We start from the raw sequence: 23,451 nt of genomic DNA on the forward strand, positions 1-23,451 counted from the left end.
CAGGAATTTTTACCAACATGCCCGTACAGTCAAAAGTGAATCCAGCAGTATTAGTCCTTCCCTTATTTTGCCCATTTCTTTTGAATTCACGTCTTATGCTGAAGCAAAAAGCTGTAACAAAATTGTGGCATTTTTCCAAAAGTAGTAGCTCAAGGGGGATACTGAGACCCAACTCAGGATGGAGGCTTTCATCCAAGTGTGGGTAGCATGAGGTACTTTGCATTTTTCCTAAAGTTATCCTGAAGTCCATGAAGAAATATGGTGCACATTAATTTTCTTGTTGTTGTTGGATTTGTCCACGTTTACTTTATTTTTCAACATGCAGATTGCTGTAGGTATCATAGTAGCATAATAACATAGTTAGTAAGGCCGAAAAAAGACATTAGTCCATCCAGTTCAGCCTATAAAATTCTGTCAGAATAAATCCCCAGATCTACGTCCTTCTAAAGAACCTAACAATAACTGTAAGATACAATATTGTTACGCTCCAGGAAGACATCCAGGCCTCTCTTGAACCCTTCGACTGAGTAAACCATCACCACCTCCTCAGGCAGGGAATTCCAGATTCTCACTGCCCTAACAGTAAAGAATCCTCTTCTATGTTGGTGGAAAAACCTTTTCTCCTCCAGACGCAGAGAATGCCCCCTTGTGACCGTCACCTTCCTTGGTATAAACAGATCCTCGGAGAGATATTTGTATTGTCCCCTTATATACTTATACATGGTTATTAGATCGCCCCTCAGTCGTCTGTTTTCTAGACTAAATAATCCTAATTTTGCTAATCTCTCTGGGTATTGTAGTTCCCCCATCCTCTTTATTAATTTTGTTGCCCTCCTTTGTACCCGCTCTAGTTCCATTATATCCTTCCTGAGCACCGGTGCCCAAAACTGTACACAGTACTCCATGTGCGGTCTAACCAGAGATTTGTACAGAGGCAGTATAATGCTCTCATCATGTGTATCCAGACCTCTTTTAATGCACCCCATGATCCTGTTTGCCTTAGGTCTGTTTCACACATCAGTTTTTGTCCATCAGTCAAGATCCGCCGTTTTGTAAAAAAAACTGATCCGCCATTTTGCTTGGCGGATCCGTTTTTTTCCCCATTGAGTTGCATTACCGGCGGATCTTGACAGATGGCCATCTGTTGGATCCTTTACGGATCCGCCAAAATTTTGACGTCCGCCGACATGCCCGAACGGAGCATGTAACGTTTTTTCGGGTGGCAGGATCCTCACTTCTCACTGCGCATGCCCGAAAGACTTCACTCAGCCTGAAATTTAACCCTAAAGTCTGTTCTGGCAGCTGGAAAAAATCACTCTCTCTCTCTCTCTCCTTCCTAAATCGGATCTGTTAAAAAAAAAAAAAAAAAAAAACGGTCCGGTAGCATCCGTTGTCATCAGTACAGCAACGGATCCGCTTTCCGCCATTTTGGCGGATTTAAACTGATGCTAAAAACTGAAGTGTGAAACAGGCCTTAGCAGTGGCTGCTCCAGGTAAGTTTATCATTAACTAGGATCCCCAAGTCCTTCTCCATGTCAGATTTACCCAGTGGTTTACCGTTCAGTGTGTAAGGCTGGAGTCACACACAACGAATAAAAAATCGTTCCGATTTTTACAGTACGAAATCGCACAAAGATTTCTTGTCCAGGGATCCGTCGGTCATCCGATTTTCCGGCGATGAACCGATTTTATTCGCATCTAAGCATCAAATTGACATCCAATGCCAATGCCTGATGCTCTTTCCTGTTGACCAGGAGAAGTCTTGCGATTTAATCGCAAGTCACACGTGTGGTGCGTTTTCAATGTGATTTTTAATCGCATCCATAGACTTGCATTGTCGAATCCGATCAGAAAATCGGTGACAATCGCAGCATGCTGCGATTGTCTCGGTCCGAGGAACGGATCCGATAAAAAAACGCATGATGGGAGCAGCACCATAGAATAACAATGGGACGAATGCAGTGCGATTTTTTTATCGCATTGCATTCGTCCGATTTTATCGCTAGTGTGACTCCGGCCTAATGGTGATATTGATTCCTTCTTCCCATGTGTATAACCTTACATTTATCATTGTTAAACTGCATCTGCCACCTTTCGGCCCAAGTTCCCAACTTATCCAGATCCATCTGTAGCAGAATACTATCTTCTCTTGTATTGACTGCTTTACATAGTTTTGTATCATTTGCAAATATCGATATTTTACTGTGCAAACCTTCTATCAGATCGTTAATAATTATGTTGAATATCTATTTTGTTCATTTTTTTCCCAATAAACATTAAAAAATATTAAATGCATGTAATAAATGCATTAAAAAAGCTCACAAAATACATTCACATGAATGATGATATTTTTTACAATCTAAAAACGGCACTGTAATAAAAACAAATGTGAAAAAAGTCTAAAAGAACAGAATGCTGCGAGACTGAGCCTAAGGCCGGGATCACACTACCATGTATTTCTATGCAGCCGCAGCTCCGGTCCTGCGTGCCGGCGGCAGCGTCGGGTGTTGATGAGAGAGACGCGTGTGAGTTTCTCACATCACACATGGTAGTGTGATTCCGGCCTTATAGAAAGACTAGTAGATTCAGAATACCTAATTTACTCTGCATTTTGGTCAGAAGTGAATTCAAAGGCTATGAGAAAAGTAATGGAAGACTTTACGTCTCTTCTCCTTGGATCCACTCTTGGCTTTTGTTCCTAAAACCTGCATTAGGCGTTGTGCACATGGCATCTTTTAGATGTCAGCACAGCCAGTGAATTTTCTCAGGCGAATCCACTTTAGGAACACACTGGCAGTCGTTTTTCTGAACACTGAAGTGGTTAAAAGAAGGAGAATAAGACTGAACATGTGCAGAACAATGTCGCTTTGACATTGCTGTGCATTACGTTCATTTCATGGGGCGCTTTTTTGGCACCCTTTCAGATGGTTTCTCAAAATGACGCCGTGTGCATGAACCCTATGGACCACCCAATTGTTGTTTTTGAGTAACGTATAGGAATACCGTATACATACAGTTTTCAACCACAAAAATGTGAATCGGATTTTGACGATATCATTCTCACTTTGGAACATCTGATTCCTAATTTTACTACTGCAAAAAATGTAATTATTTTTCAATGCAATTTCTCAATAAAGAAAAATTGCTCAATTGTGTTGATAAATATAATTTATTGTTGTACATTTCTTTTGGGAAACTTTGAAAAAATAACTGGAAATATACAGTATATTCAAATAGTTTTATTACCAGGTTTTGGTGGAATAAGGGATGGCAAAGACATAGTTTCTTCTAGGTTTGGGATGAATACTGGAAGCTGGAATATGAACAGATAAGTGACAAATAACTAAAGATATACAATATCCTGCTATAGTACACACTTGCTTTCGGGTCTGGACATATTTTGCTTTTGAAGGTTATAGGGAAATTATGTCACCACTTTAAAAGTATTTATGCTTAGTATACATAATACACTCACGGGTAACAGTATGGACGATACCTGGACACAGACATAAAGAAGCATTCCTCCGACATGGTCCAATAGCAAAATCATTTTCAGGACCCTAGTGCAATGGCCTCGCCGGTAGTCCTTGCCCGCCGGAGGAAAGTCCTTCAAAATTCCTCCTATGTGTCGGCATTCCCAGCACCTCTACAGATTAGTAGGCCCTGCTTGACATCGTCATTGCAGAACGACACATGTCACTCCAGACTTCTGACATGTCCTCCAAATCATTTTGCTGAACACTAGATCCATTAATTTACTCCGATGGGCTGATATGTACAGATTCAGAAAGTATTTTTTTTTTTTGGGTGGGGGGGTGTAAATGGACAACTAATTTATACAGCTCATTTGCCTCCCTTTGGATCAATCAATAATATATTGAACTAGATGAATGTCTTTTTTTCTTCAGCCTTAGATGAGAGAATTGGGCCGATTATGCTTATGTCACTTGGATCAAAGATTGATCCAAGTGTCATCTTAGTTTGATCCAATTCTTTCGCATGAGAGAATCGCAGCACAGCTGTGGAAAAGATGGAGAACTTAATTTCTCCATCTTCTCCATTGTCTCTGTGAGCGTGCATCAGACAACATTCGAGTTCAGTCCGATATTTCACACGCACTCATAGACTTGTATGGGTGCGCGTTATCTGATCATCGGCTGCACCCACAGCGTGCTGTGATTGTTTTCTTATGCCAAATCGGCATGCGAAAAAATCATCGCAGATCTGCGCTGCCCCATAATATAACATTGGTCCGAGTGCTATCTCTGCCGTGTTTTCCGGCAATGTGAGCGAGTCCTTACTATGGAATCATTTTGGCTGGTAAATATCAGGGAATCAGAAGTTTCCACAAACCTCATTGATAAATTGACTTGTAGTCCTATTTTAATGTTCATCATCATTATCACTGAAAAGTAAAAACAAATACTTACCATAGATTCCGTTACTTCACCTAGAACATAAAAGATATATACATTTAATCAGGGACAAAAGAGTGCTGAAGATACAAAACTTTGTAGGATACATAGAATTCACCTTGATAAATTAGCACAAGGCCTCATTCACACATCCATTTTTTTTGCATATGGGAAAAACAGATTTATTTTGATCAGTGTTTATTTAATTTAGATTTTCAGTTGAATTTTTTGGGGATTCTGTGTCCATTTTTCCCATCGGTGTGGCATCTATTTTTCTTGTATGCAAAAGAAACAATTTTGAAGCTTGTCCTACCTATTAGGCTGGTGTCACATATTTTTTCCATAGGTCTGTATGTGTTTTTGTGTCCTGGACCCATTTTTGGTACACGTGTCAACTTTTACAAACCTTGTTGCATCTGTTTTTCTCATATGAAGAAAAAATGTCTTAGCTTCTCCTACTCATTGATTAGTTAAGTATGTACAGCACACAGAAGGCATCCTTCATGCCAGGACAAATTAAAAAAAATCTTTAAAAATAAGCCGCAACACTAAATATTGAGCCTATGCATAAACTTGATACATTTGTCAATAAAAATTTAACGGGGTTGAACCCCTTCTGAAATCCCTATTCCTCCCCCCAAGTAAAATGATCACACTTACACTCATTTGCAGTGCTTGGCGCCGTTCCAGCTGTCGGTACTGACTCTCCCGAGGAGCACGTGACATTATGTCACATGATCACTGCAGCTAATCAGTGCTAATCAAAGATGGATTCCTACACTTTACTCCTTTTTAGTGTGCAAAGAAAAGCAGCAGCAGTATGGATGACCTTGTACAGCAGTACTGAACTTTGTGCGCAATCAGACGGTCGTATAACAAGGACGACAAATGCAAGGCAGTGCACGAACTGGCAGGCGGCTCTCCTGACCCAAGCGTGACAGCTGCATAGAAATACATGCTGTCATGCTCTGGTCAGGAGAGCCGCCGGCCAGTTCATTCACTGCGATCATCATCCGTGTTATACATTGACTGTATAACCCTAAAAATAACTCCAATGTGATGAAAATCACTCGTTAGAAAGTTCAGCACAATCTGTATGTCTCTTCCCTCTGCTTGTTTCCGCACTCTGCTCCTCACGTCTCCATAGAGTATGAACAATTATCATATGATATCACAGTGGATGATGAGCTCAGGAGGAAGGTAAGAAGTGGCTCATAAGTGGGGAAGGATAAGGGTATGTTCCCACGGTCAATAAATGCTGTGGGTTGGACGCTGTGTCCAACCCGCAGCTGCCAGATGTTACAGCATAGTGGATGGGATTTCAAGAAATCCCATGCCCACTATGCGTGCACTGGCGCCCGCGGCTTACCTGCGGAGCCGGACATGCGGCGCGTCTTTCCAGACCGCAGCATGCCAATTTATGTAGCGGAGACTCTCTGTCTCCGCTGCATAAATTACCCATACACTTTCATTAGATGTGGTAAATGCATTAAAAACGTATGTAAGAAAAAAAAAAAAGGAGGTGACCTCAGATGCAGATTTGGTGCAATTTCACCTGCGTCAAATCCTGAACAAATACTGAGCCATTTCTGATCGTGTGCACATACTTAGATATATGACAAAGTTTTATTTAAATTCTCATGTATTATTGATTTATGTAAAAATAACTGAAAGTACTGTTACCCTTTAAACTTTTTATGGACAGTTCTTTTCTGTTAAATAGATTTTTTTCAGTCATTCATGTTCTGGGATCTTGATTGAAATCAGTTTGAAGCCCAGACTTGACTATCAATTATTCACCTCGTTTTCTAATAGATTGACTGTATATCTATTGATATCTGTACTTGTTTTTTGTTAGTTTAATTACATAAATCTGAGTGTCCAGACAGTTCAGCCTTCATTACCTTGAAGGTAATATCTCAATTTTAACTTGGAAAAATTGTGTAAAATTGGCTATGCTTATGATTTTGGCTAGTAGCTGCCCCTAGTAGTGTCCTTAGGCTGGCTTTACACGCCATGAAAAACAGAGGGCTCGTTAGCTTAGGTCAGGACACCCGGTGGTCAGGCCTGGTCTTCTGATCCAAAAAGTGTTTGTGTTTCATAGACTTGTGAAATTGACCTTATAGGAATGATGTAGAGGAGAGCAATAGACTCGGAATTTGTGTTTTGATTCCGGTTACATTCTACTATTTTGAATAGTAAGAGACGAACAATGAGAAAAGCTCTTTTTTTCCTACACACATACATACACAACGTATTTCACATTTATGGCATAGTAATCAGCCTTTTTAAACAAAGATAAACTCTGATGGAGTAAATATTGCATTGACACCTTTTCTGTAACTACATCTAGAATATAGAACATGGCGGAGAAATATAATGTTGGGATCTTCTACAAAATTTATTTCTCTAAGATCCTTGGCATTAGCCTTTCTTTTTAAAATATGGCCATTTGTTGTTAGAAATTAGAAAATGTGATAAAGACTCACGTTGCCCTTCATTAGAATCAAACTCTGGTATCCTGTGAGGTGGAGGAAATTCAGGGATATTTGGAGGTGGAACCACGTCAGGTATTCTTGGAGGAATAGCCTGCTGATCCCCTAAATCTGGCTGTAACTGCAGGGTGATTTCACTTTGACCATGAATCATAAAAGTTTGATGAGTGCTAAAGATGTGATACCCTTTTCCAGCTGGGCAGATCTCAGCAAAAGATGCTGCAAAGAAAACAATTAGGAGGAATTAGAACAATACCTAATGGTCACTTTCAATGATTGCAGGGTTTTTTTATGTAAGTTATTTGCCCATGCCTACCTGTTCCTTCAGAAGGACATGCTTCACATTGAGGACCCCAAGCTTTTCCAACACTACAGCAGCACAGTTGTTGAGTCATCCTAATGGAAATTGGGTGCTGACATTGTCCTTCTTGGCCTATAAGCCTGTAGCACAGACTCTTCACATCTGATTTTTCCTCTGAGATGAAATAATTGTTAGTGTGGTATATAGGAATTAAGTCGCCTTTTCAGTCTAGTATTCCACAGATGACGTCCATACATTGTTTAAAGTTGCAGCAGAGATTAGGTTTTAGGGCTGTTGCTCAAGTGAAAGCAAAAAAAATTCACCCCACCCTAATAGTGCAAACTTTCTTGGCTGACACTGTAATATCGGCATGCTTGGTGCCTCTTACGATTACTAGGCTTCTAACTCTGTGACATCAAGTGAAGTCTAGTCACCAGGCATGGGGCTGTCGCATATTGTGTCATGGGGGCCTAGTAGTTGCAAGAGGCGTCCAAGAAACCGGAATTTGAGTGTTGACCAAGGAAGTTCCCTTCTCCTCTGTTCGAACTGACATAGAGTATGCAATGTCTAAGTTACGAATTTAATAGCTTTTTGCCAAGACAAGTGGGCAGCTTTACCATCTAAGAAAATAAAGAACCTCTTCCACAATTACCACAAAAGACTTCAAGCTGTCATTGATATCAGAGGGAGCAATACATGGTATTAAGAAATGGGGTGTGTGAACTTTTGATTGGGTCATTTAGATGTTTTGGGTTGTCATTATGATTTTGAAAGAGAAAACACAGTAGTTTGACAATAAATGGCTTCACCCAACCACTAACCATGAGTGGAGAAAAAGTTTTGGTGTTATCATTCATATTCTCTGAAAAAAGCCAAGAAAGCAAAAATTCTGCCGGGGTATGTAAACTTTTGAGCAAAACTGTATATACTCAAGAAAGAATACTCATACACTGACTTATATGTATGATACAAAGAGAACCTGGATATGTAACCCCATAAAGATGTTGTCTACTACTTGGACAACTCCTTCTCATTCTTCATGTTTGGCACCGTTAAAATAAAAATACCTATACTCTCCTCCGCTGCCGATGCTGTGACAGTAGTGTTTCCCGGAGCTCTAGTGAGGTTATTACGTCATCTGAGCCCTTCGGCCAATCAGCGCTGATGTCACTGTCCCCACCTTCAGATGTCCTGAATATCAACAGGAAGTCGGGGCTGCAGCTGCTCTCTGACTTCCTTTTGATATTTGATTTGTCCGAAGGCGGGGACATTTACACCAGCGCTGATTGGCCGAAGATCTCACATGATGTAACAACCTCATAACTTCATTTGAGTACTAGGCAGTTCAGAACACAAGTGCCGACACCGCTGGAGCAGAGTCGGACCCAAGGTGAGTATAGGTGTTTTTTCTTTTAACAAGTTAAACATGAAGAATGAGAAGGGGTTGTCCAAGCAGTGAAATGCTGAGGTCAATAGCGACTCCATCATTTAAGTTTTTGACATACGGTTGCAAAGGCAGTCGGAGGCCTAACAATGGCCTCTGGGACTGTCAACTTCAGAAATCTAAAAGGCTTTACCAAAGTCTTAAAGGCTGCCTGTCAGTGTAAAGATTAGAAGGACAATTCACTGCAATACATAAGTATTGCAAATAGAACATTACATTTTCATGTACTCTGGTGGATCAAAACAAAAAAATGAAAAATGTATTTTAGAAAAAAGTACAAATTTTAAGAAAAAAAAAAAGCAATTCTTGTTTTTGTCAAATACTTTATCATTGGGAAAAATATAAAAATATAAAATATGTAGTTGGCATCTGTAATGTAATGACCATACTAATAAAATCTCATTCTGTAGCTCACATGGTAAAAAAATAAATAAATACATTTAACAATGACAGTATTGCTATTTTTGATCACCTTGTTCAAGTTGAATAAAAAGCGATCAAAATTCCACATGTATACCACAAGTTGAATTTCCAAAAATCTTCTATAAATATGTTGTCATCCAGGGTACATTTTGGGACACTTACGTGTACAACGCATCTGAGAAGTGATGAAGACATATCCATGTTTGCACGCACATCTGAAGCTTCCTTGCGTATTCAGGCACTCTCCATTTTGGCATACACCTTGGATGCTGCACTCATTTATATCTGACAGAAGAGCAGATTATTTGTTCGTGGTTTAATGTACTCAAATATTTCAATACATTAAAAGGCGTTGACCAAGACTTTAACTTTGATGGCCTATTCTTAGGATAGGTCGTCAATGTCTGATCTGTGGGGGTGCGCCAACCTCTACCCCCACCAATCAGTTGTTGCCGGTGTCAGACAGAACTTTTAAGTTGCAGAGCTGCACAGCTCCATCAACCGAATAGTGCCCGCAGCCGGGTACTGCACATCCGCCCCCTATTGATTTGAATAGTTGGCGTATGTGCAGTACCTAGCCAAAGCCACTGTGCAATCAATGGAGTTCTGCTTTGCAGCCTACATCGGGAATAGCTAATCGTCTTGGGTTATGCACCTCCATCAATCAGATATTAATGACCTATGCTAAGGCTAGACCATCAATATTAAAGTCCAGGACAACCCCTTCAAATGTTATTACATGCTATAAATTAATATATTTTTGGCGTCTGTGATCACTTTGCACCAAAGAGGTCTGGCTAACTTCTGGCATTTTAGACTCTCAATCATGGAAGCATAAAGGTATGTCACACAGTAAGTGCCAGTCATGTATTACGGACTCTAATAGCATGTCCTGGTGTCTGTATTTGGCCAGCTAGGTCTTGGAGAGCCAAGTCTGAGATCACTTAGTTTATTGTCTATGGTCTGGGGTATTTATTAATATAGGAGTCCGGTATACATTTATTGTTGAATTCTGGGGAAGGACACTTTTCTGAAATTGTTCCACAAATTTTCTAGGCAGTTGCTCACAGATTGGTGAAGCTCTGACCACCTTTGCTTCTGAGAGACTCTGCCTGTCCAACATGCTCTTTTTCTTGACTGTCATGTGACTCAGTTGAAAATTGATCCTTTATCTGTTTTTTTAATTTCTTTTACAACTTTTTGTTAACCCAGTCCCAACTTTTTTTTTTAGCTGTTTTGTTGTTATCAATTTCTAAACAAGTTTTTCTTTTTTTTTTAATTAAATGAAAAGGAGATTTTTGTGTACTCACCGTAAAATCTCTTTCTCTTAGCCTTTAATTGGGGGACACAGAACCTTGGGTGTTATGCTGCTGTCCACTAGGAGGCGACACTATGCATAATCTGAAAAAAGATTAACTTTGGCTCCTCCTCTGCAGTATACACCCCTGGACGGCGTCAGCCTTCTCCAGTTTTGTGCCAAAGCATAAGGAGGAACGTAACCAAATAACATAACCATGCCTGTAAGAAGGCTACTATGTACGAGCTCAAGAACAATATGAGAACTCAACAGGAAACAACAGCCCGTAAGGGCAACAGGGTGGGAGCTGTGTCCCCCAATTAAAGGCTAAGAGAAAGAGATTTTACGGTGAGTACACAAAAATCTCCTTTACTCTGTCGCCTAATTGGGGGACACAGAACCTTGGGACGTCCCAAAGCAGTCCCTGGGTGGGAAGCAGTGGACGAATATTGTGCCGACAGTCCCCTAGACTTGGGGTACTGCCGCCTGCAGAACCAGTCTACCCAGGCTCGCATCCGCTGAGGACTGGGTATGAACACTGTAGTGTTTCGTAAACGTGTGTAGGCTAGTCCAAGTGGCCGCCTTGCACACTTGTTGTGCCGAAGCCTGATGCCGAATGGCCCAGGAGGCCCCTACTGCCCGTGTAGAATGTGCCGTGATACCGGCCGGAAGAGGGGAACTGTTAAGTCGGTAGGCCTCATGTATGGTGGACTTGATCCACCTGGCAAGGGTAGCCTTGGAAGCCGGCAACCCCTTGCGACTACCTTCCGTAAGAATGAAGAGGGAATCGGATTTCCGGAAAGGTGCAGTCCTGGACACGTAAATCCGCAATGCCCTGACTAGGTCAAGCGTATGCAGAGCCTTCTCCACTCTATGTACCGGAACCGGGCAAAGGGAAGGCAGTGAAATCTCTTCGTTAAGGTGAAAGTTGGACACAACCTTCGGAAGGAAGGATGGTACCGTGCGGAGAACCACCTTGTCCTGGTGAAAGGCTAGGAAAGGTCGTCTGCAGGAAAGTGCTGACAATTCCGACACTCTGCGTAACGAGGTGATAGCCACTAGAAAAACCACTTTCTGAGACAGAATGGAGAGTGGAACTTCTCTAAGAGGTTCGAAGGGTGGAGCTTGCAATGCTGTCAGGACCAGATTGAGGTCCCACGTATCCATCGGACGTTTGTAGGGAGAAACCAATCGGGAAACTCCCTGGATGAAAGTCCTTACTTGCGGTTTAATAGCAATGCGCTTTTGAAAAAGGACTGAAAGCGCCGACACCTGACTCTTAAGCGAACTTAAGGATAGCTTGGCATCTAGGCCCGATTGAAGAAAACCTAGTACCTTCGGGAGGTAATAAGGGAGTGGGACTTGTCCATGAGATTCGCACCAAGAAAAGAAGGCTCTCCAGGTACGATAATAGAGCTTGGCAGAGGCAGGCTTCCTTGCCCTGATCATAGTTGCAATGACTGCCGGTGAAAAACCTGCCTGGGTTAGAATCCAGGTTTCAAGGGCCATGCCGTCAAATTGAGGGCCCCTGAATTCTGGTGGAAGAACGGACCTTGAGACAGAAGGTCGTGGCGGTCGGGTAGACGCCAGGGGGCGTCTGCCGTAAGTTGGACGATGTCGGCGTACCAAGTACGTCTGGGCCAGTCTGGCGCGATGAGGATGGTCGGAACTCCCTCTTGCTTGACCTTCCTCACGACCCTGGCTATTAGGGGGAGGGGTGGAAAAATGTACAGGAGTCGGAACTGGGACCAGTCCTGGACCAGGGCATCCGCTCCGAGCGACCGCGGGTCGTGTGTCCTGGCCATGAAATTGGGAACCTTGGCATTGAGATGGGATGCCATTAGGTCCACATCCGGGGTTCCCCATCGTTGACAGATCTGGTAAAAAATCTCGGGATGGAGAGACCACTCCCCCGAGTCCATTCCTTGCCTGCTGAGGAAGTCGGCTTCCCAGTTTTCTACACCCGGAATGTGTACCGCAGAAAGAACCGACCTTGTGTCTTCCGCCCAGCGGAGGATATGAGCCACTTCTCTCATTGCCTGGGCGCTGCGGGTCCCGCCTTGGTGATTCACGTATGCCACAGCCGTGGCATTGTCCGACTGTATCCGTATGTGCGAGGCTGCAAGCAAGTGATGAAAGGCTCTCAGTGCCAAGAGAATGGCCCTGATTTCCAGAACATTGATGGGCAATGTCACTTCCCTCGGTGACCACTTGCCCTGTGATGTAGGTGTACCGCCCCCCAGCCTGTCAGGCTTGCATCGGTAGTCAGGATCTTCCATTGTCCTGAGAGGAATGGCTTCCCTCGTGTAAGCGAGGTTGGTTTGAGCCACCAGTGCAGGGACCTCCTGGTCGATGACGTCAACCTGAACTCCCTGTCGAGGGAGAAGGGGTTCCTGTCCCAAGATCTGAGTATGGCTAGCTGAAGGACCCTGAGGTGAAACTGGGCAAATGGCACTGCCTCTATTGCTGCTGCCATCCTGCCGAGGATTCTCATGGCAAACCGGAGAGATCGAGGAGGACTGCGAAGGAGTGTGCGAACTCCCAGACGGATGGCCAGTGTCTTGTCCTTGGGAAGGAGCACCAGGCCCCTGGTGGTGTCGAATACCATTCCCAGGAATGTTAGAGTCCGAGTTGGGATGGTCGACGATTTCTGTAGGTTGACTAGCCATCCCAGGCGACTCAGAGTGTCTAGAGTGATTGAGACACTGACCTCGCAGTCTTTGAAAGTGGGAGACTTGACGAGGAGGTCGTCCAGGTACGGGACGACTAGAATGCCTCTTGAGTGCAGGACGTCCATGGTGGCCGCCATGACTTTGGTGAACGTTCTTGGAGCCGTGGCGAGTCCGAACGGAAGGGCGACAAACTGGTAGTGGTTTTGGTTGACCGCGAACCTGAGAAACCTTTGGTGGGCGGGAGCAATTGGTATGTGGAGATACGCATCCTGTATGTCTATGGAGGCGAGGAATTCTCCCTGCTCCATGGATGCAACGATGGACCGGAGGGACTCCATGCGGAAATGACGGACCCATACGTAATTGTTGAGCTGTTTTAGGTCCAGTATGGGTCGGACGCCGCCTCCTTTCTTGGGGACTACAAACAAATTTGAGTAGAATCCTCGGAATCTCTCGTTCGCGGGAACCGGCACCACAACTCCTGATTGAAGGAGAGAGGAAACCGCTTGGTGGAAGACACGAGCCTTTTCTGGTGGTGTTGGAGGAACAGAAAGGAAGAACCGGTTCGGTGGAACGGAAGTGAACTCTATCTTGTATCCGGAAGACACTATTTCCCTGACCCACCTGTCTTCTGTAATAGGCAGCCAGACTTGCTGAAAGAGTAAAAGTCGGCCGCCTACTGGTGGGGTGTCTTCCGGAGGTCTCGAGTCATGATGAAGTGAAGTTCTGAGGTTTTCCTCCCTTGGGTTTCGCTTGGCCTGCTTTCGACTGCCAAGCCCTGTCCGGTCGCTGCTGCGTCCGTGGGTTGTCTCTGCGTGGAGAACGGTTGCGGTTTTGCACTGGGCGCGAAACGGACCAGCCCGAGGAATTCCGAAAGGATCGGAATCGCGTCTGGTTTCTTCGTTTGAACGTGCGTTTCGGTTTTAGTTGAGGGAGAGAGGTACTCTTACCCCCGGTGGCATTGGCTATCATGGTGTCCAACTTTTCGCCGAAAAGTCTACCAGTAGAATACGGAAGTCGCGTGAGGGACTTCTTTGAGGCCGCATCCGCTTTCCATTCTCGCAGCCAGAGGATGCGTCGGATCGTGATGGCGTTTGATGCTATTCCCGCTACACCTCTGGCGGAATCCAGGGCTGCATGAATCATGTAGTCTGCTACCACTGCCATCTGGACCGCTTGGTCCGAGAGTTCAGGATTTGAAGCCTGAAGACCCTCCTGTAGTCTTTTGGCCCAAGCTAGGATGGCCTTGGCTGCCCAAACTGAAGCAAACGCAGGGCCCAGAGAGGCGCCTGCCGCTTCGAAAATAGAACGAGCCATGCGTTCTACTTGCCGGTCTGCTGCGTCCCTGAGGGTTGAGCTATCCGGCAGAGAGAGTAAAGTCTGCGCTGCTAGCCTAGAAACCGGAGGGTCCACTTCAGGTGGATCTGCCCATTGTTTGGTGTCTTCCTGTGGGAAAGTATTTTCTCAAACTCATCGTGATTAGGGAAGACCTTAGGTGGTTTTTGAACACTTTCGAAGCAAATCCTATGTTTTGGGACTTCCGGGGGCGACTCTGGAATTTTTAGCACCCGATGAATAGAAGAAATTATGTCCTCAACTAGCGCTGTATTGCTAGGGGGAGAAGGTACCACGGACCTGACCGTTTCATTATCTGAGTCGGAGTCACAGATGCCCTCCGAATCCTGTGCCTCACTAAGGTGATCCCTGGAGGGCGACCTGGGGCGGGGGTCTTCTGTGGTGGGGGATCCCTGTGGTAAATTGCACTGTCTGTCTGTGGCAGGGGACTTCCCAGGAGACCTGGAATGACGCTGTCTCTCCCTAGAGGGGAACGACCTTGTGCTATAGTGTGACTCAGGTGATCGAGACCTGTGAGTCCGCTTACGTCTGTGAGAGTCAGAAGCAGCATGTTCCTGAGACAAGCTGTCCGTTTGCTGTGTACCGTCCATAGCCGGGGTCCGACTCTGCAGAGCTTGCAGCAATGTAGCAGTTAGGTTGTCTATGGACTGTGACATAGACTGAGACATCTGAGTTGCCCATTCCGGCGTGGCCTGTGACACTGAAGCGTCAGTAGGGACTCCCTGGGGTTCTGACCCAGAGTTCTGGATGCAGACCCGGCAGTGCGGATACGTGCTGCCACTAGGGAGCGTGGCTTTGCAGGCTGTGCAGAATGCATAGAAACATTCCTGCCTGGTTCTCTTCCTTGAGCCCGGCATAGTGCACAGAGGCTGGCTATAAGGGATCGTACAGGGGTGGCTACGCAGAGGGAACCCACAGAAAGCCTTATAGGAAGTATAGATTCACAGCTGAGTAATGAGAACCCAGCTGTGAGCTTACCCCACCGGTGTGCCCCTAGGTCCAGCGCCGACAGATCCAAGTTCTGTGCCCCCCGGAGACCGCTGTGATGCTTCTCTCCTGGATCTCATCCAGAAAAAATGGCCACCGGGGCTCTGAGGAGAGGGAGGAGGGGGCGGAGAGCTGAAAAGGGCGCGCTGGGCTGTGTAAAAACGCGCCCTTTCTGCCTCAATCCGCCCCTTCTATGACACTCCAGTGTGTCATTTTGGTCAGCCGGGGGGCGGGCCGGGGGGCGGGGAAAAGGCGGCGGCTTCAGCTAGGCCGAAGCCGCGGTCTAAATTTGAAGCCTGATGCCCAGGAGGGCTCCAGAGCGGCGCGGTAGTCCGGGGGGGGGGGGCGGATTTGTACCAGACCCCCCCAGAACGGTCGACTGGATAGCGGTGGGGGTAGCAGGGGTAGCGGTTTTTGTATGGGGGGCCCCTGAAGGGCTATGGAGCCGCTGCTGCTGCAGAGACAGGGACGCAGCAAAAGCCCTGTTTCTGCTGTGCCATCCAGTCCGCACCCTCCCCCGGCCCCCACAGGATCCCTCAGCCGGCCTGGGGTCCCTGGAAGCTGCGGAATGCTGCCTGATCTCCGACCCTACCTGAGGCGTCTCAACCTAATACCCCCTGCGGGGGATTAGGGAGGGTGCGTCTGTCACCGTCAGGGGGTCTTCATCCTCGCCTCGACCTCAACCCAGACCCCTTAAGGGTGTTGGGGAAGGAGGGGGGTCTCGACCTCGAACCAGGACCCGAGGGACTGGGGAGGGAGCGACATGGGGAAAAAAACCACCTCAACCTCAACCGGGTACCCCTAATAGGGGACCGAGGAGGGAGCCATGCCGGGAGTCTCGCTGGAGACCCACTTTTCTTCATCTGTATTTCCGTGAAAAAAGGAAAAAAACGGAAGAAAAAAGGTGTGCCTCCTTGCGACACTAAGCAAAAACTGGAGAAGGCTGACGCCGTCCAGGGGTGTATACTGCAGAGGAGGAGCCAAAGTTAATCTTTTTTCAGATTATACATAGTGTCGCCTCCTAGTGGACAGCAGCATAACACCCAAGGTTCTGTGTCCCCCAATTAGGCGACAGAGTAAAATGTTTAACTTTCAACCTCTGATCTGCGTCCTATACTGTACTGTAAATAAAATATAGCTACAAGAGATTTCCAAATAATTGTTTGTTTTTTACATTTTATGCAGTTTCCCAACTTTTATTTTGGAATTGAGGCTGTACATTTCAACAGAGAAACTTTTTGAAACCAAGAAAGTCATTTAACTATAAACAGTCATACTAGAATCTAGTTTCTGTAAGTATAGGGAGTTCACTACAAATGACATATAATGGACATACTGTATATCAATAATGTGTTCATATATTCCAGTATATAGTGGACACTGGCTGGTATATTCAGTACACTGCAGGCACTGGTTATGTGATATTTACCCTGGCAGTGAGTGCTGTTGAGTCTTTTATAGCCCTGTAGACAGTCTGAATTTTTAATTTTCTTATGTTCTCAATTTTGTATGACAGTTGTTTTTGTTGTATTTGGTCCCATACTGAAGTTAGCAGTTTGTGAAGCAATCACCGTAGTGTGATAGGTTTTTATGCTGACAGGTGGGGGGAGGTGTGGTTTATGCCATATATAAGGATGGATGCAGCAGGGCTTGATAGCCCTGATGAAGAAGGTCCGTAGACCTTAGAAACGCATTGGCAACTATTTTGGCCTGCACGCGCTCCCATCCTTTCCCTCCGGTGATGTCACCTGACCTCCCCGCCCTCGCTTCAGCCGCTGTACGCCGGCGGCGCCTCTTGGCCGGAGTGCGCCGCCATTGTTTTTTACATCCAGCGGCTGTTACTCCCAGAGACGCGTATACACCACCATCTATAGGAGGGACGCCTCCTTGGTGTCGCGTCTCTGCTCCCATTATCGCGATACAGCCGTCACTCCATGCGGCACACGCTGGATCCATTTGCAGCTCTACAACTAATATAAAGTAAGTGGCACATTAACTCACATTCACCTAATTGGTGGCTCTTATTATACATATCTATCAAGGTTATTACATGCTGCATTTGATTTTTGATTCTTCATTTATGCTCTTTTGTTCCTTAAAGGGATTTGTCTAGTATTACTATATTTGGATATAGTTAACCAGCGCAGGTATTTCGTTTTATTGCCTATTGTTTGTTCTTTTGGGTGTGCACAGACCCAATATATATACCAGCAGCGGTTACCTTATATATATATCCAACTTTTCCACACTAGGAAGCGCCAGTGTATATTTGTTACTTCATACTAGAATCTAGTTTCTGTAAGTATAGGGAGTTCACTACAAATGACATATAATGGTCATATATCAATAATGTGTTCATATATTCCACCATATAGTGGACACTGGCTGGTATATTCAGTACACTGCAGGCACTGGTTATGTGATATTTACCCTGGCAGTGAGTGCTGTTGAGTCTTTTATAGCCCTGTAGACAGTCTGAACCAAGGAATGGTGCAGTTTTCTGTGTGCCAGAATCTATAAAAAAAGCAAAAAAAAGAGTTATATACATTATGCATAAATAGTTAAAAACACCTCATTCACCCTTCCATCCCCCTTGCTATTGTCTGATGCATTTTACTTCCAACAGCTCTGGAAAATCTGAATCCAAATTCTGAGAGAAGTGAGAAAAAAAGAAAGGGAGGGGATGGAGGAAGGGATGTGTATAAGCAGAGAAAGTGATCTGCGCTCTACTGCTCTACTCGGCCAAAGTCTTCTTGAACCTTTTTTCTTCATGGTTCTCGATTTTCAGGAACTTTTTTTTTTTTTTTATATACTCAACTCTACTATACTTTCGTTTAACAGTTGCCTGTAACAACATTAAAATAGAGAATCCAATAAGGTCAAAGCTGGAAAGAAAGAGCAAAAAAAAAAAGGAAAAAGTGTGTACGAGACAAAATAGTAACTTTACTGCAGTTCAGATACAAGCTGCATTCTAATATCCTGAGCTGATCCCCGAGGCATTATGTGGTATCAGCCTTTCCTTGGCAGCTCATCTAGAGTACGTCTGCTTTACAGTCTCTGACCAAGAAATATATTCCTAAAGTGAAATAATTTGTTATTATTGACCATTTTTAAAAGTTTTTTTTTTAATTTATAGTTTTTGGTTTATTAAAGGTTTTTAAGATTATGGTGCTTTAGGTCTGAATTGTGTTTACGTATGGAGTAAGATAATGATATTCTACGTAAAATGTATGTAATATTCACAAGTGTTATATTTCTTTTATCTGGGATCCTGATTCAATACTTCAGCTCCATCATGTTGCATAATGTGCATTTTCAGGATAATCATGTAAATTACATGTTGGCTGTGTTCATCTGTATTGCATCTGCTTCTAATTATAATTGTAAGAACTGATTCCCTTAGTTTGGCCTCTCTACAATAGGAAAGTGCATTTTTACTCTGCTTTTGTGGTATGTAACATTTCATATTCATCATTTGATAGTCTGAGCATGGGAACTAACAATTCATAAAGTAGGTCTCTGTTATGAATCCATTAGGGCCACATCTAAAGTTAGGCTCTACCTATAAGTCACTTCGAATAAATGGTTATCAAGTGTAGTGTCTGGAACCGTTTTAATATATCTTCCCGGTGAGAAAGCAATTACGCGAAACGCGCGTCGCGGCTCCGTGGTTGACTTATCTATCCTTCCATTTCATGTGTAAGCAACACATTTTATACTAAACAGTATATACCGCTTTCAGCTTAATTTCTAGTGTGTGGTCACCTTGATGCAATATTGTAGTGACTGTTTACAAAGACTGATTTTCATGTGGTTTATGTTGGTACCTGTGCACACTATTGGAAATTGATGTTTTTCCCCTACTTCCTCCTTTTTAAGACCTTGATGTATATAATGGTTATTTTTAATATTTCTAAATAAATTGTTATTTTAGAATACTTGATTGGTGGTTTGTGGCTACTCCAACAGTCGTCCTTTTGTGTTTATGTGTGTGTGTGTGTTCGTTCTCAATGTCTTCTTTTTTTTTTTGCTCCAAAATTTTCAACTTGATTCTTGAATTTTTCACAAAATAAATAATGCTTTTTTCTGTCTTCGATCCGTTTTGAGACTCTGTGGTGCCAAACGTTGCACATTTTACAAATTCCTCCAAAATAACGTACATAAAATCACTCCAGTGGGGACTGAAGTACATGTGCACAAAATTTAGCAAAGTGGCATTTGATGAATCAGTTTAAAACATCTGGAAAAACCACACTGGTGTAAAAAAAATAAGAATGACGACTTTAAGGCTGTGTGCACACGTTGCTGATTTTGATTTGTTTCCGTAGCGTTTTTGGACGCATGGAATTGCATCAAATCCTCAGTGTAGTGCCCAACCAATGTAAGTCAGTGGGAAATTGAGAATTGGTGTGCACATGCTGCGGAAAAATACGCGCGGATTTGCAGAGTTTTATTTTCCGTAGCATGTCAGTCTGTGTGTGTAAACATTATTCTTCAATGAAGTATGTAAAGAAGAGGTTGGACAAGGAAATGACATCACAATTAATTTTTTTTAATGCACGGATTTTTAACTGTTTTTTCCCAAGAGATGCAGAATCTGCACAGAAAATTCCACAGGCAAATCCGCAACGTGTGCACATAGCCTAATAAAAGCACAAATCATTTCATGGATTTCCCGCCTATTAAAAACTCCATAAATAAGAGGTATTCACGACAAAAAAAAAACTGGCAAAACTGCAATAATGGATCAAGCACTTTATTTTTTATTCTATAGCTAGATGAAAATCATCTGCTAACTACCTATTGTGTGTCTCGACTACATTGGGTTCCCTAAAGATGTTCTAAGAGATTATCAGGCCACATTCACACGTTCAGTATTTTACAATAGTATATGTAAGCCAAAACCAGGAGTGTGTGATAAATGCAGAAATGGGGCGCATGTTTCTATTATTTTTCCTCTGATTGTCCCACTCCTAATTTTGTCTCACAAGTACTGATGCTAAATACTGATCAAATATTGAACGTGTGAACGAGGTCTAAGGGAGAGTACAGAAATCACAGTAAGGCTGGGGACACGTTAGCGTATGGCATCCGATGCGATAGGCTAATGGCACTCGACTCAAACTCTTCTGTGAGCGTGAGCCGAGTGTCAGTTCACTGCTCCGATCCTCTCGCATTAGAGAATCGCATGACAGGTGCGGAGGAGATGGCAAAATAATTTCTTCATCCCCTCCATTGCCAGCATCCATGGTATAATCGTACTACAGTCATATCACATCCAAGTACAGTGCGATGTTTCACAATCACCCATAGATTTGTATGGGTGAGTGCGATCCAATTCTTGGATGCATGCGCACTCGCGCAGCATGCTGTGATTGTTCTCTTCTGCCGAATCGGCATGAGAACATAATCTCAGACCTGCCTCATAGAATAACACTGGTCCGAGTGCTATGTGATGCTTTATCACATAGCACTCCACCGTGTTATACGCTCGCGTGACTCCAGCCTAAGAAATAACGACTTAAGAGTCTCTCCTGAATAGCCTCGCTTGGCTGCCCAATTCCTTGCTCATTTGACATTCCAAAGTTTGGATACATCATCACAAACTTCCTCCTTTTACATTTGGAGCATGCGCCTATAAAGACGTGACCAGAAAACCTTTCATCATTGCTTGTGCGCCAAATGCATTGGTGGCGCATTGTGATGATATACACATTGTATGGGAAGTCAAGCTCACTCATAGCGTGCCAAAGATTTTGATTGCTAACATCTTTGCAACGAATAGGCGAAATTAAAAAAAAAAACAAAAAACTTTTTTTTCCACTCTGCAGCCACTATTGCATTATGTGTCCAGTTGAACATGAAAAATAGACCCATTAAAAGATAAAGAAAAAATTCCAGCTCAAGGCGAAGCGGCTGAAGTAAAACAATTTTATTGGACAACTACAAAAAGGATAGAAAAATTCCTTTAAAATTCTTGATGACAGCAGATACCTGTACATACCAGAGGAGAAGATCAACGCGTTTCAACTTTAGAAAGTCTTATTCATGATCATTAAAAAATAGGGGTACTATTTAATTCTACTTTATACTCACATGGAAACTGAGGACACTTATTACATTTGTGGTGTCCCCAAGATGTTCCCACACTGCCACAACAATCCTCTTCCTTTGTTAGTCCAGGTAGAGGATTAGAGCCACACTGCAATAGAAGGAAGTATTAAATCAACAGGATAATTGGGATACAATGCATAATTATTCGGGTTGAACAGATTTATTGAACCACAACCCGAACCCCATTAAAAAGAAAACAATGTCCCAAACTTTTGTTCAGGGTATGGAAATAAAATCTTTCCCTCACCGTCTCTGTGCAATGGACTTCCCCCGGATGTCCAAACATTGCAACAGTCTTCCAGGGAAAGTCCGTGTTTGAACGCCGCACTTTGAACATCGCCTTAGCTTATCTCTAACAATGATATTTTATTTACCAGCACAGGAGTTAACTTCCAAATCCCTGCTGGCGCCGACTGCTGCGACCCCCACCGATTATGATATTGGGAGCTCTGTAATATAAGGGCCCCATCACACATAGCGACTCACCAGTGATCCCGACAACGATATCAACTTGTCAGGATCGCTGGTGAGTCGCTACATGATCGCTGGTGAGCTGTCAAACAGACAGCTTCACCAGCGATTAGCACCAGCGACGCCGAGCGCACGCGTCCCTGTGTACCTTAGATACCAGCGCGCTGGTGCAGGGAGCTGGTAACCAAGGTAAACAGCGGGTTTCTAAGCTGCGCGTGGCACTTAGAAAACCGCTGTTTACCTTGGTTACCTGATCGCTGGTCTCCCGCTTGCCACACGCAGCGATGCGTGCTGGCCAGCGGGAGACCAGCGATCATAAAAATGTCCAGGGCTTTCCACAACGATCAGCGATACCCGGCAGGGGGGCCGGTCCCTGATAGGTGTCACACACAGTGATCTCACTGGTGAGATCGCTGTTGCGTCACAAAACTTGTGTGTGACGGGGCTTAATAGAATGAACTTCCATTCATCTATTGTCTATGGGCTGTCGGCTATCTCTGGCAGACCCATAAAAAATTAATCTAGCCATAGATTTTTAACTAAACAGTAAAAATCGGACAGCATTGAGATGACACATGAATGGCATCCAAGAGTTGTTTTTGTTTTTCACTTGAAGGAGCAACTTTGGTTAGTAACACTGATCAAACTAGAACATGACTTACGGTAGTTTTGCTTGCAGAAAATCACATTTTTTTGTGGAATCACAAATTGATATAGGATTTTAGTGAACCTGTGAAGGCGTGCAACCGCTATTCATTTTCCTTTTTTTTTTTTTTTTTATCTTTTCCATAAACCATATAGAATAACTTCTTCTTGTCCTTCTGCACAAGATCCATACAGAGCATTCTGTATGCACATATTGTAAGTGTTTGCTGCCATCTGTGAATTGTCGGGGAGGTGTTACATACTGCATGTCATACATTCTGCAGCATTCAGGGCTAATGTTTAACACTGCAGGTGAACAGTACATGGATTTCAGCATGTAGCTTTAATTTCTAGAAATGTAAAGGTGCTTTCACATTGAGCTTATCTTTACATTGGTGGGTCCCGTCCGGGCTTGTGTCCAAATTACCCTCCCACCCCCCGAAAAAAGGGAATCGGGCATATGCGCCATAGAATATAAGGATGCTGTCACATTATGTTCAGGCAACCTTTCTTGGGTCTCATTGGGGATTGCATCCGAACTCTCTACAAAATGGGATTTGGGAATATGTGCCGACAGGGCCATGGATTCTGCTGTGGATCCGCAGCGGATTCTGCCCTGCGGATCCGCAGCAATTTCTGCTGCGTTGTACAGTACCATTTTAGTATATGTTAAAAGAAAAACGCAGTGCACACGTTGCAGAATTTTACGCACGGATTAGCTGCTGATTTAAATCCGCAGCATGTCAATTCTTTGTGCGGATTCCGCAGCGGTTTGGCACCTGCTCCATGACAGGTGTCAAACCGCAGGGCTAATCCGCACTAAATCTGCCG

At 43.9% G+C, this 23,451-nt stretch overlaps 1 protein-coding gene and 1 long non-coding RNA gene across 7 annotated transcripts in view; one reads left to right on the forward strand and one right to left on the reverse strand.

Moving 5' to 3' along the window:
* LOC141092369 (uncharacterized) overlaps nt 1–23,451 on the forward strand; it is a 198,384-nt gene that overhangs the window by 68,695 nt on the left and 106,238 nt on the right. The gene's annotated exons all lie outside the window — the stretch shown is intronic.
* Nucleotides 1–23,451, reverse strand: part of LTBP3 (latent transforming growth factor beta binding protein 3) — a 103,770-nt gene that overhangs the window by 44,986 nt on the left and 35,333 nt on the right. For both annotated transcript variants that reach the window (XM_073578455.1, XM_073578454.1), the window contains exons 4-10: nt 21,487–21,592; nt 17,821–17,904; nt 9,241–9,363; nt 7,227–7,385; nt 6,905–7,129; nt 4,431–4,450; nt 3,247–3,313 (exon numbers count right to left, since the gene is read on the reverse strand). In XM_073578455.1, coding sequence (XP_073434556.1) covers nt 3,247–3,313; nt 4,431–4,450; nt 6,905–7,129; nt 7,227–7,385; nt 9,241–9,363; nt 17,821–17,904; nt 21,487–21,592 — 784 coding nt within the window. The remainder of the gene's footprint in view (nt 1–3,246; nt 3,314–4,430; nt 4,451–6,904; nt 7,130–7,226; nt 7,386–9,240; nt 9,364–17,820; nt 17,905–21,486; nt 21,593–23,451) is intronic.

This window comes from Dendrobates tinctorius, unplaced genomic scaffold (genome assembly GCF_039654945.1).
Source record: "Dendrobates tinctorius isolate UK_male_01 unplaced genomic scaffold, ASM3965494v1 ptg000059l, whole genome shotgun sequence".
Classification (NCBI taxonomy): Eukaryota; Metazoa; Chordata; class Amphibia; order Anura; family Dendrobatidae; genus Dendrobates; species Dendrobates tinctorius.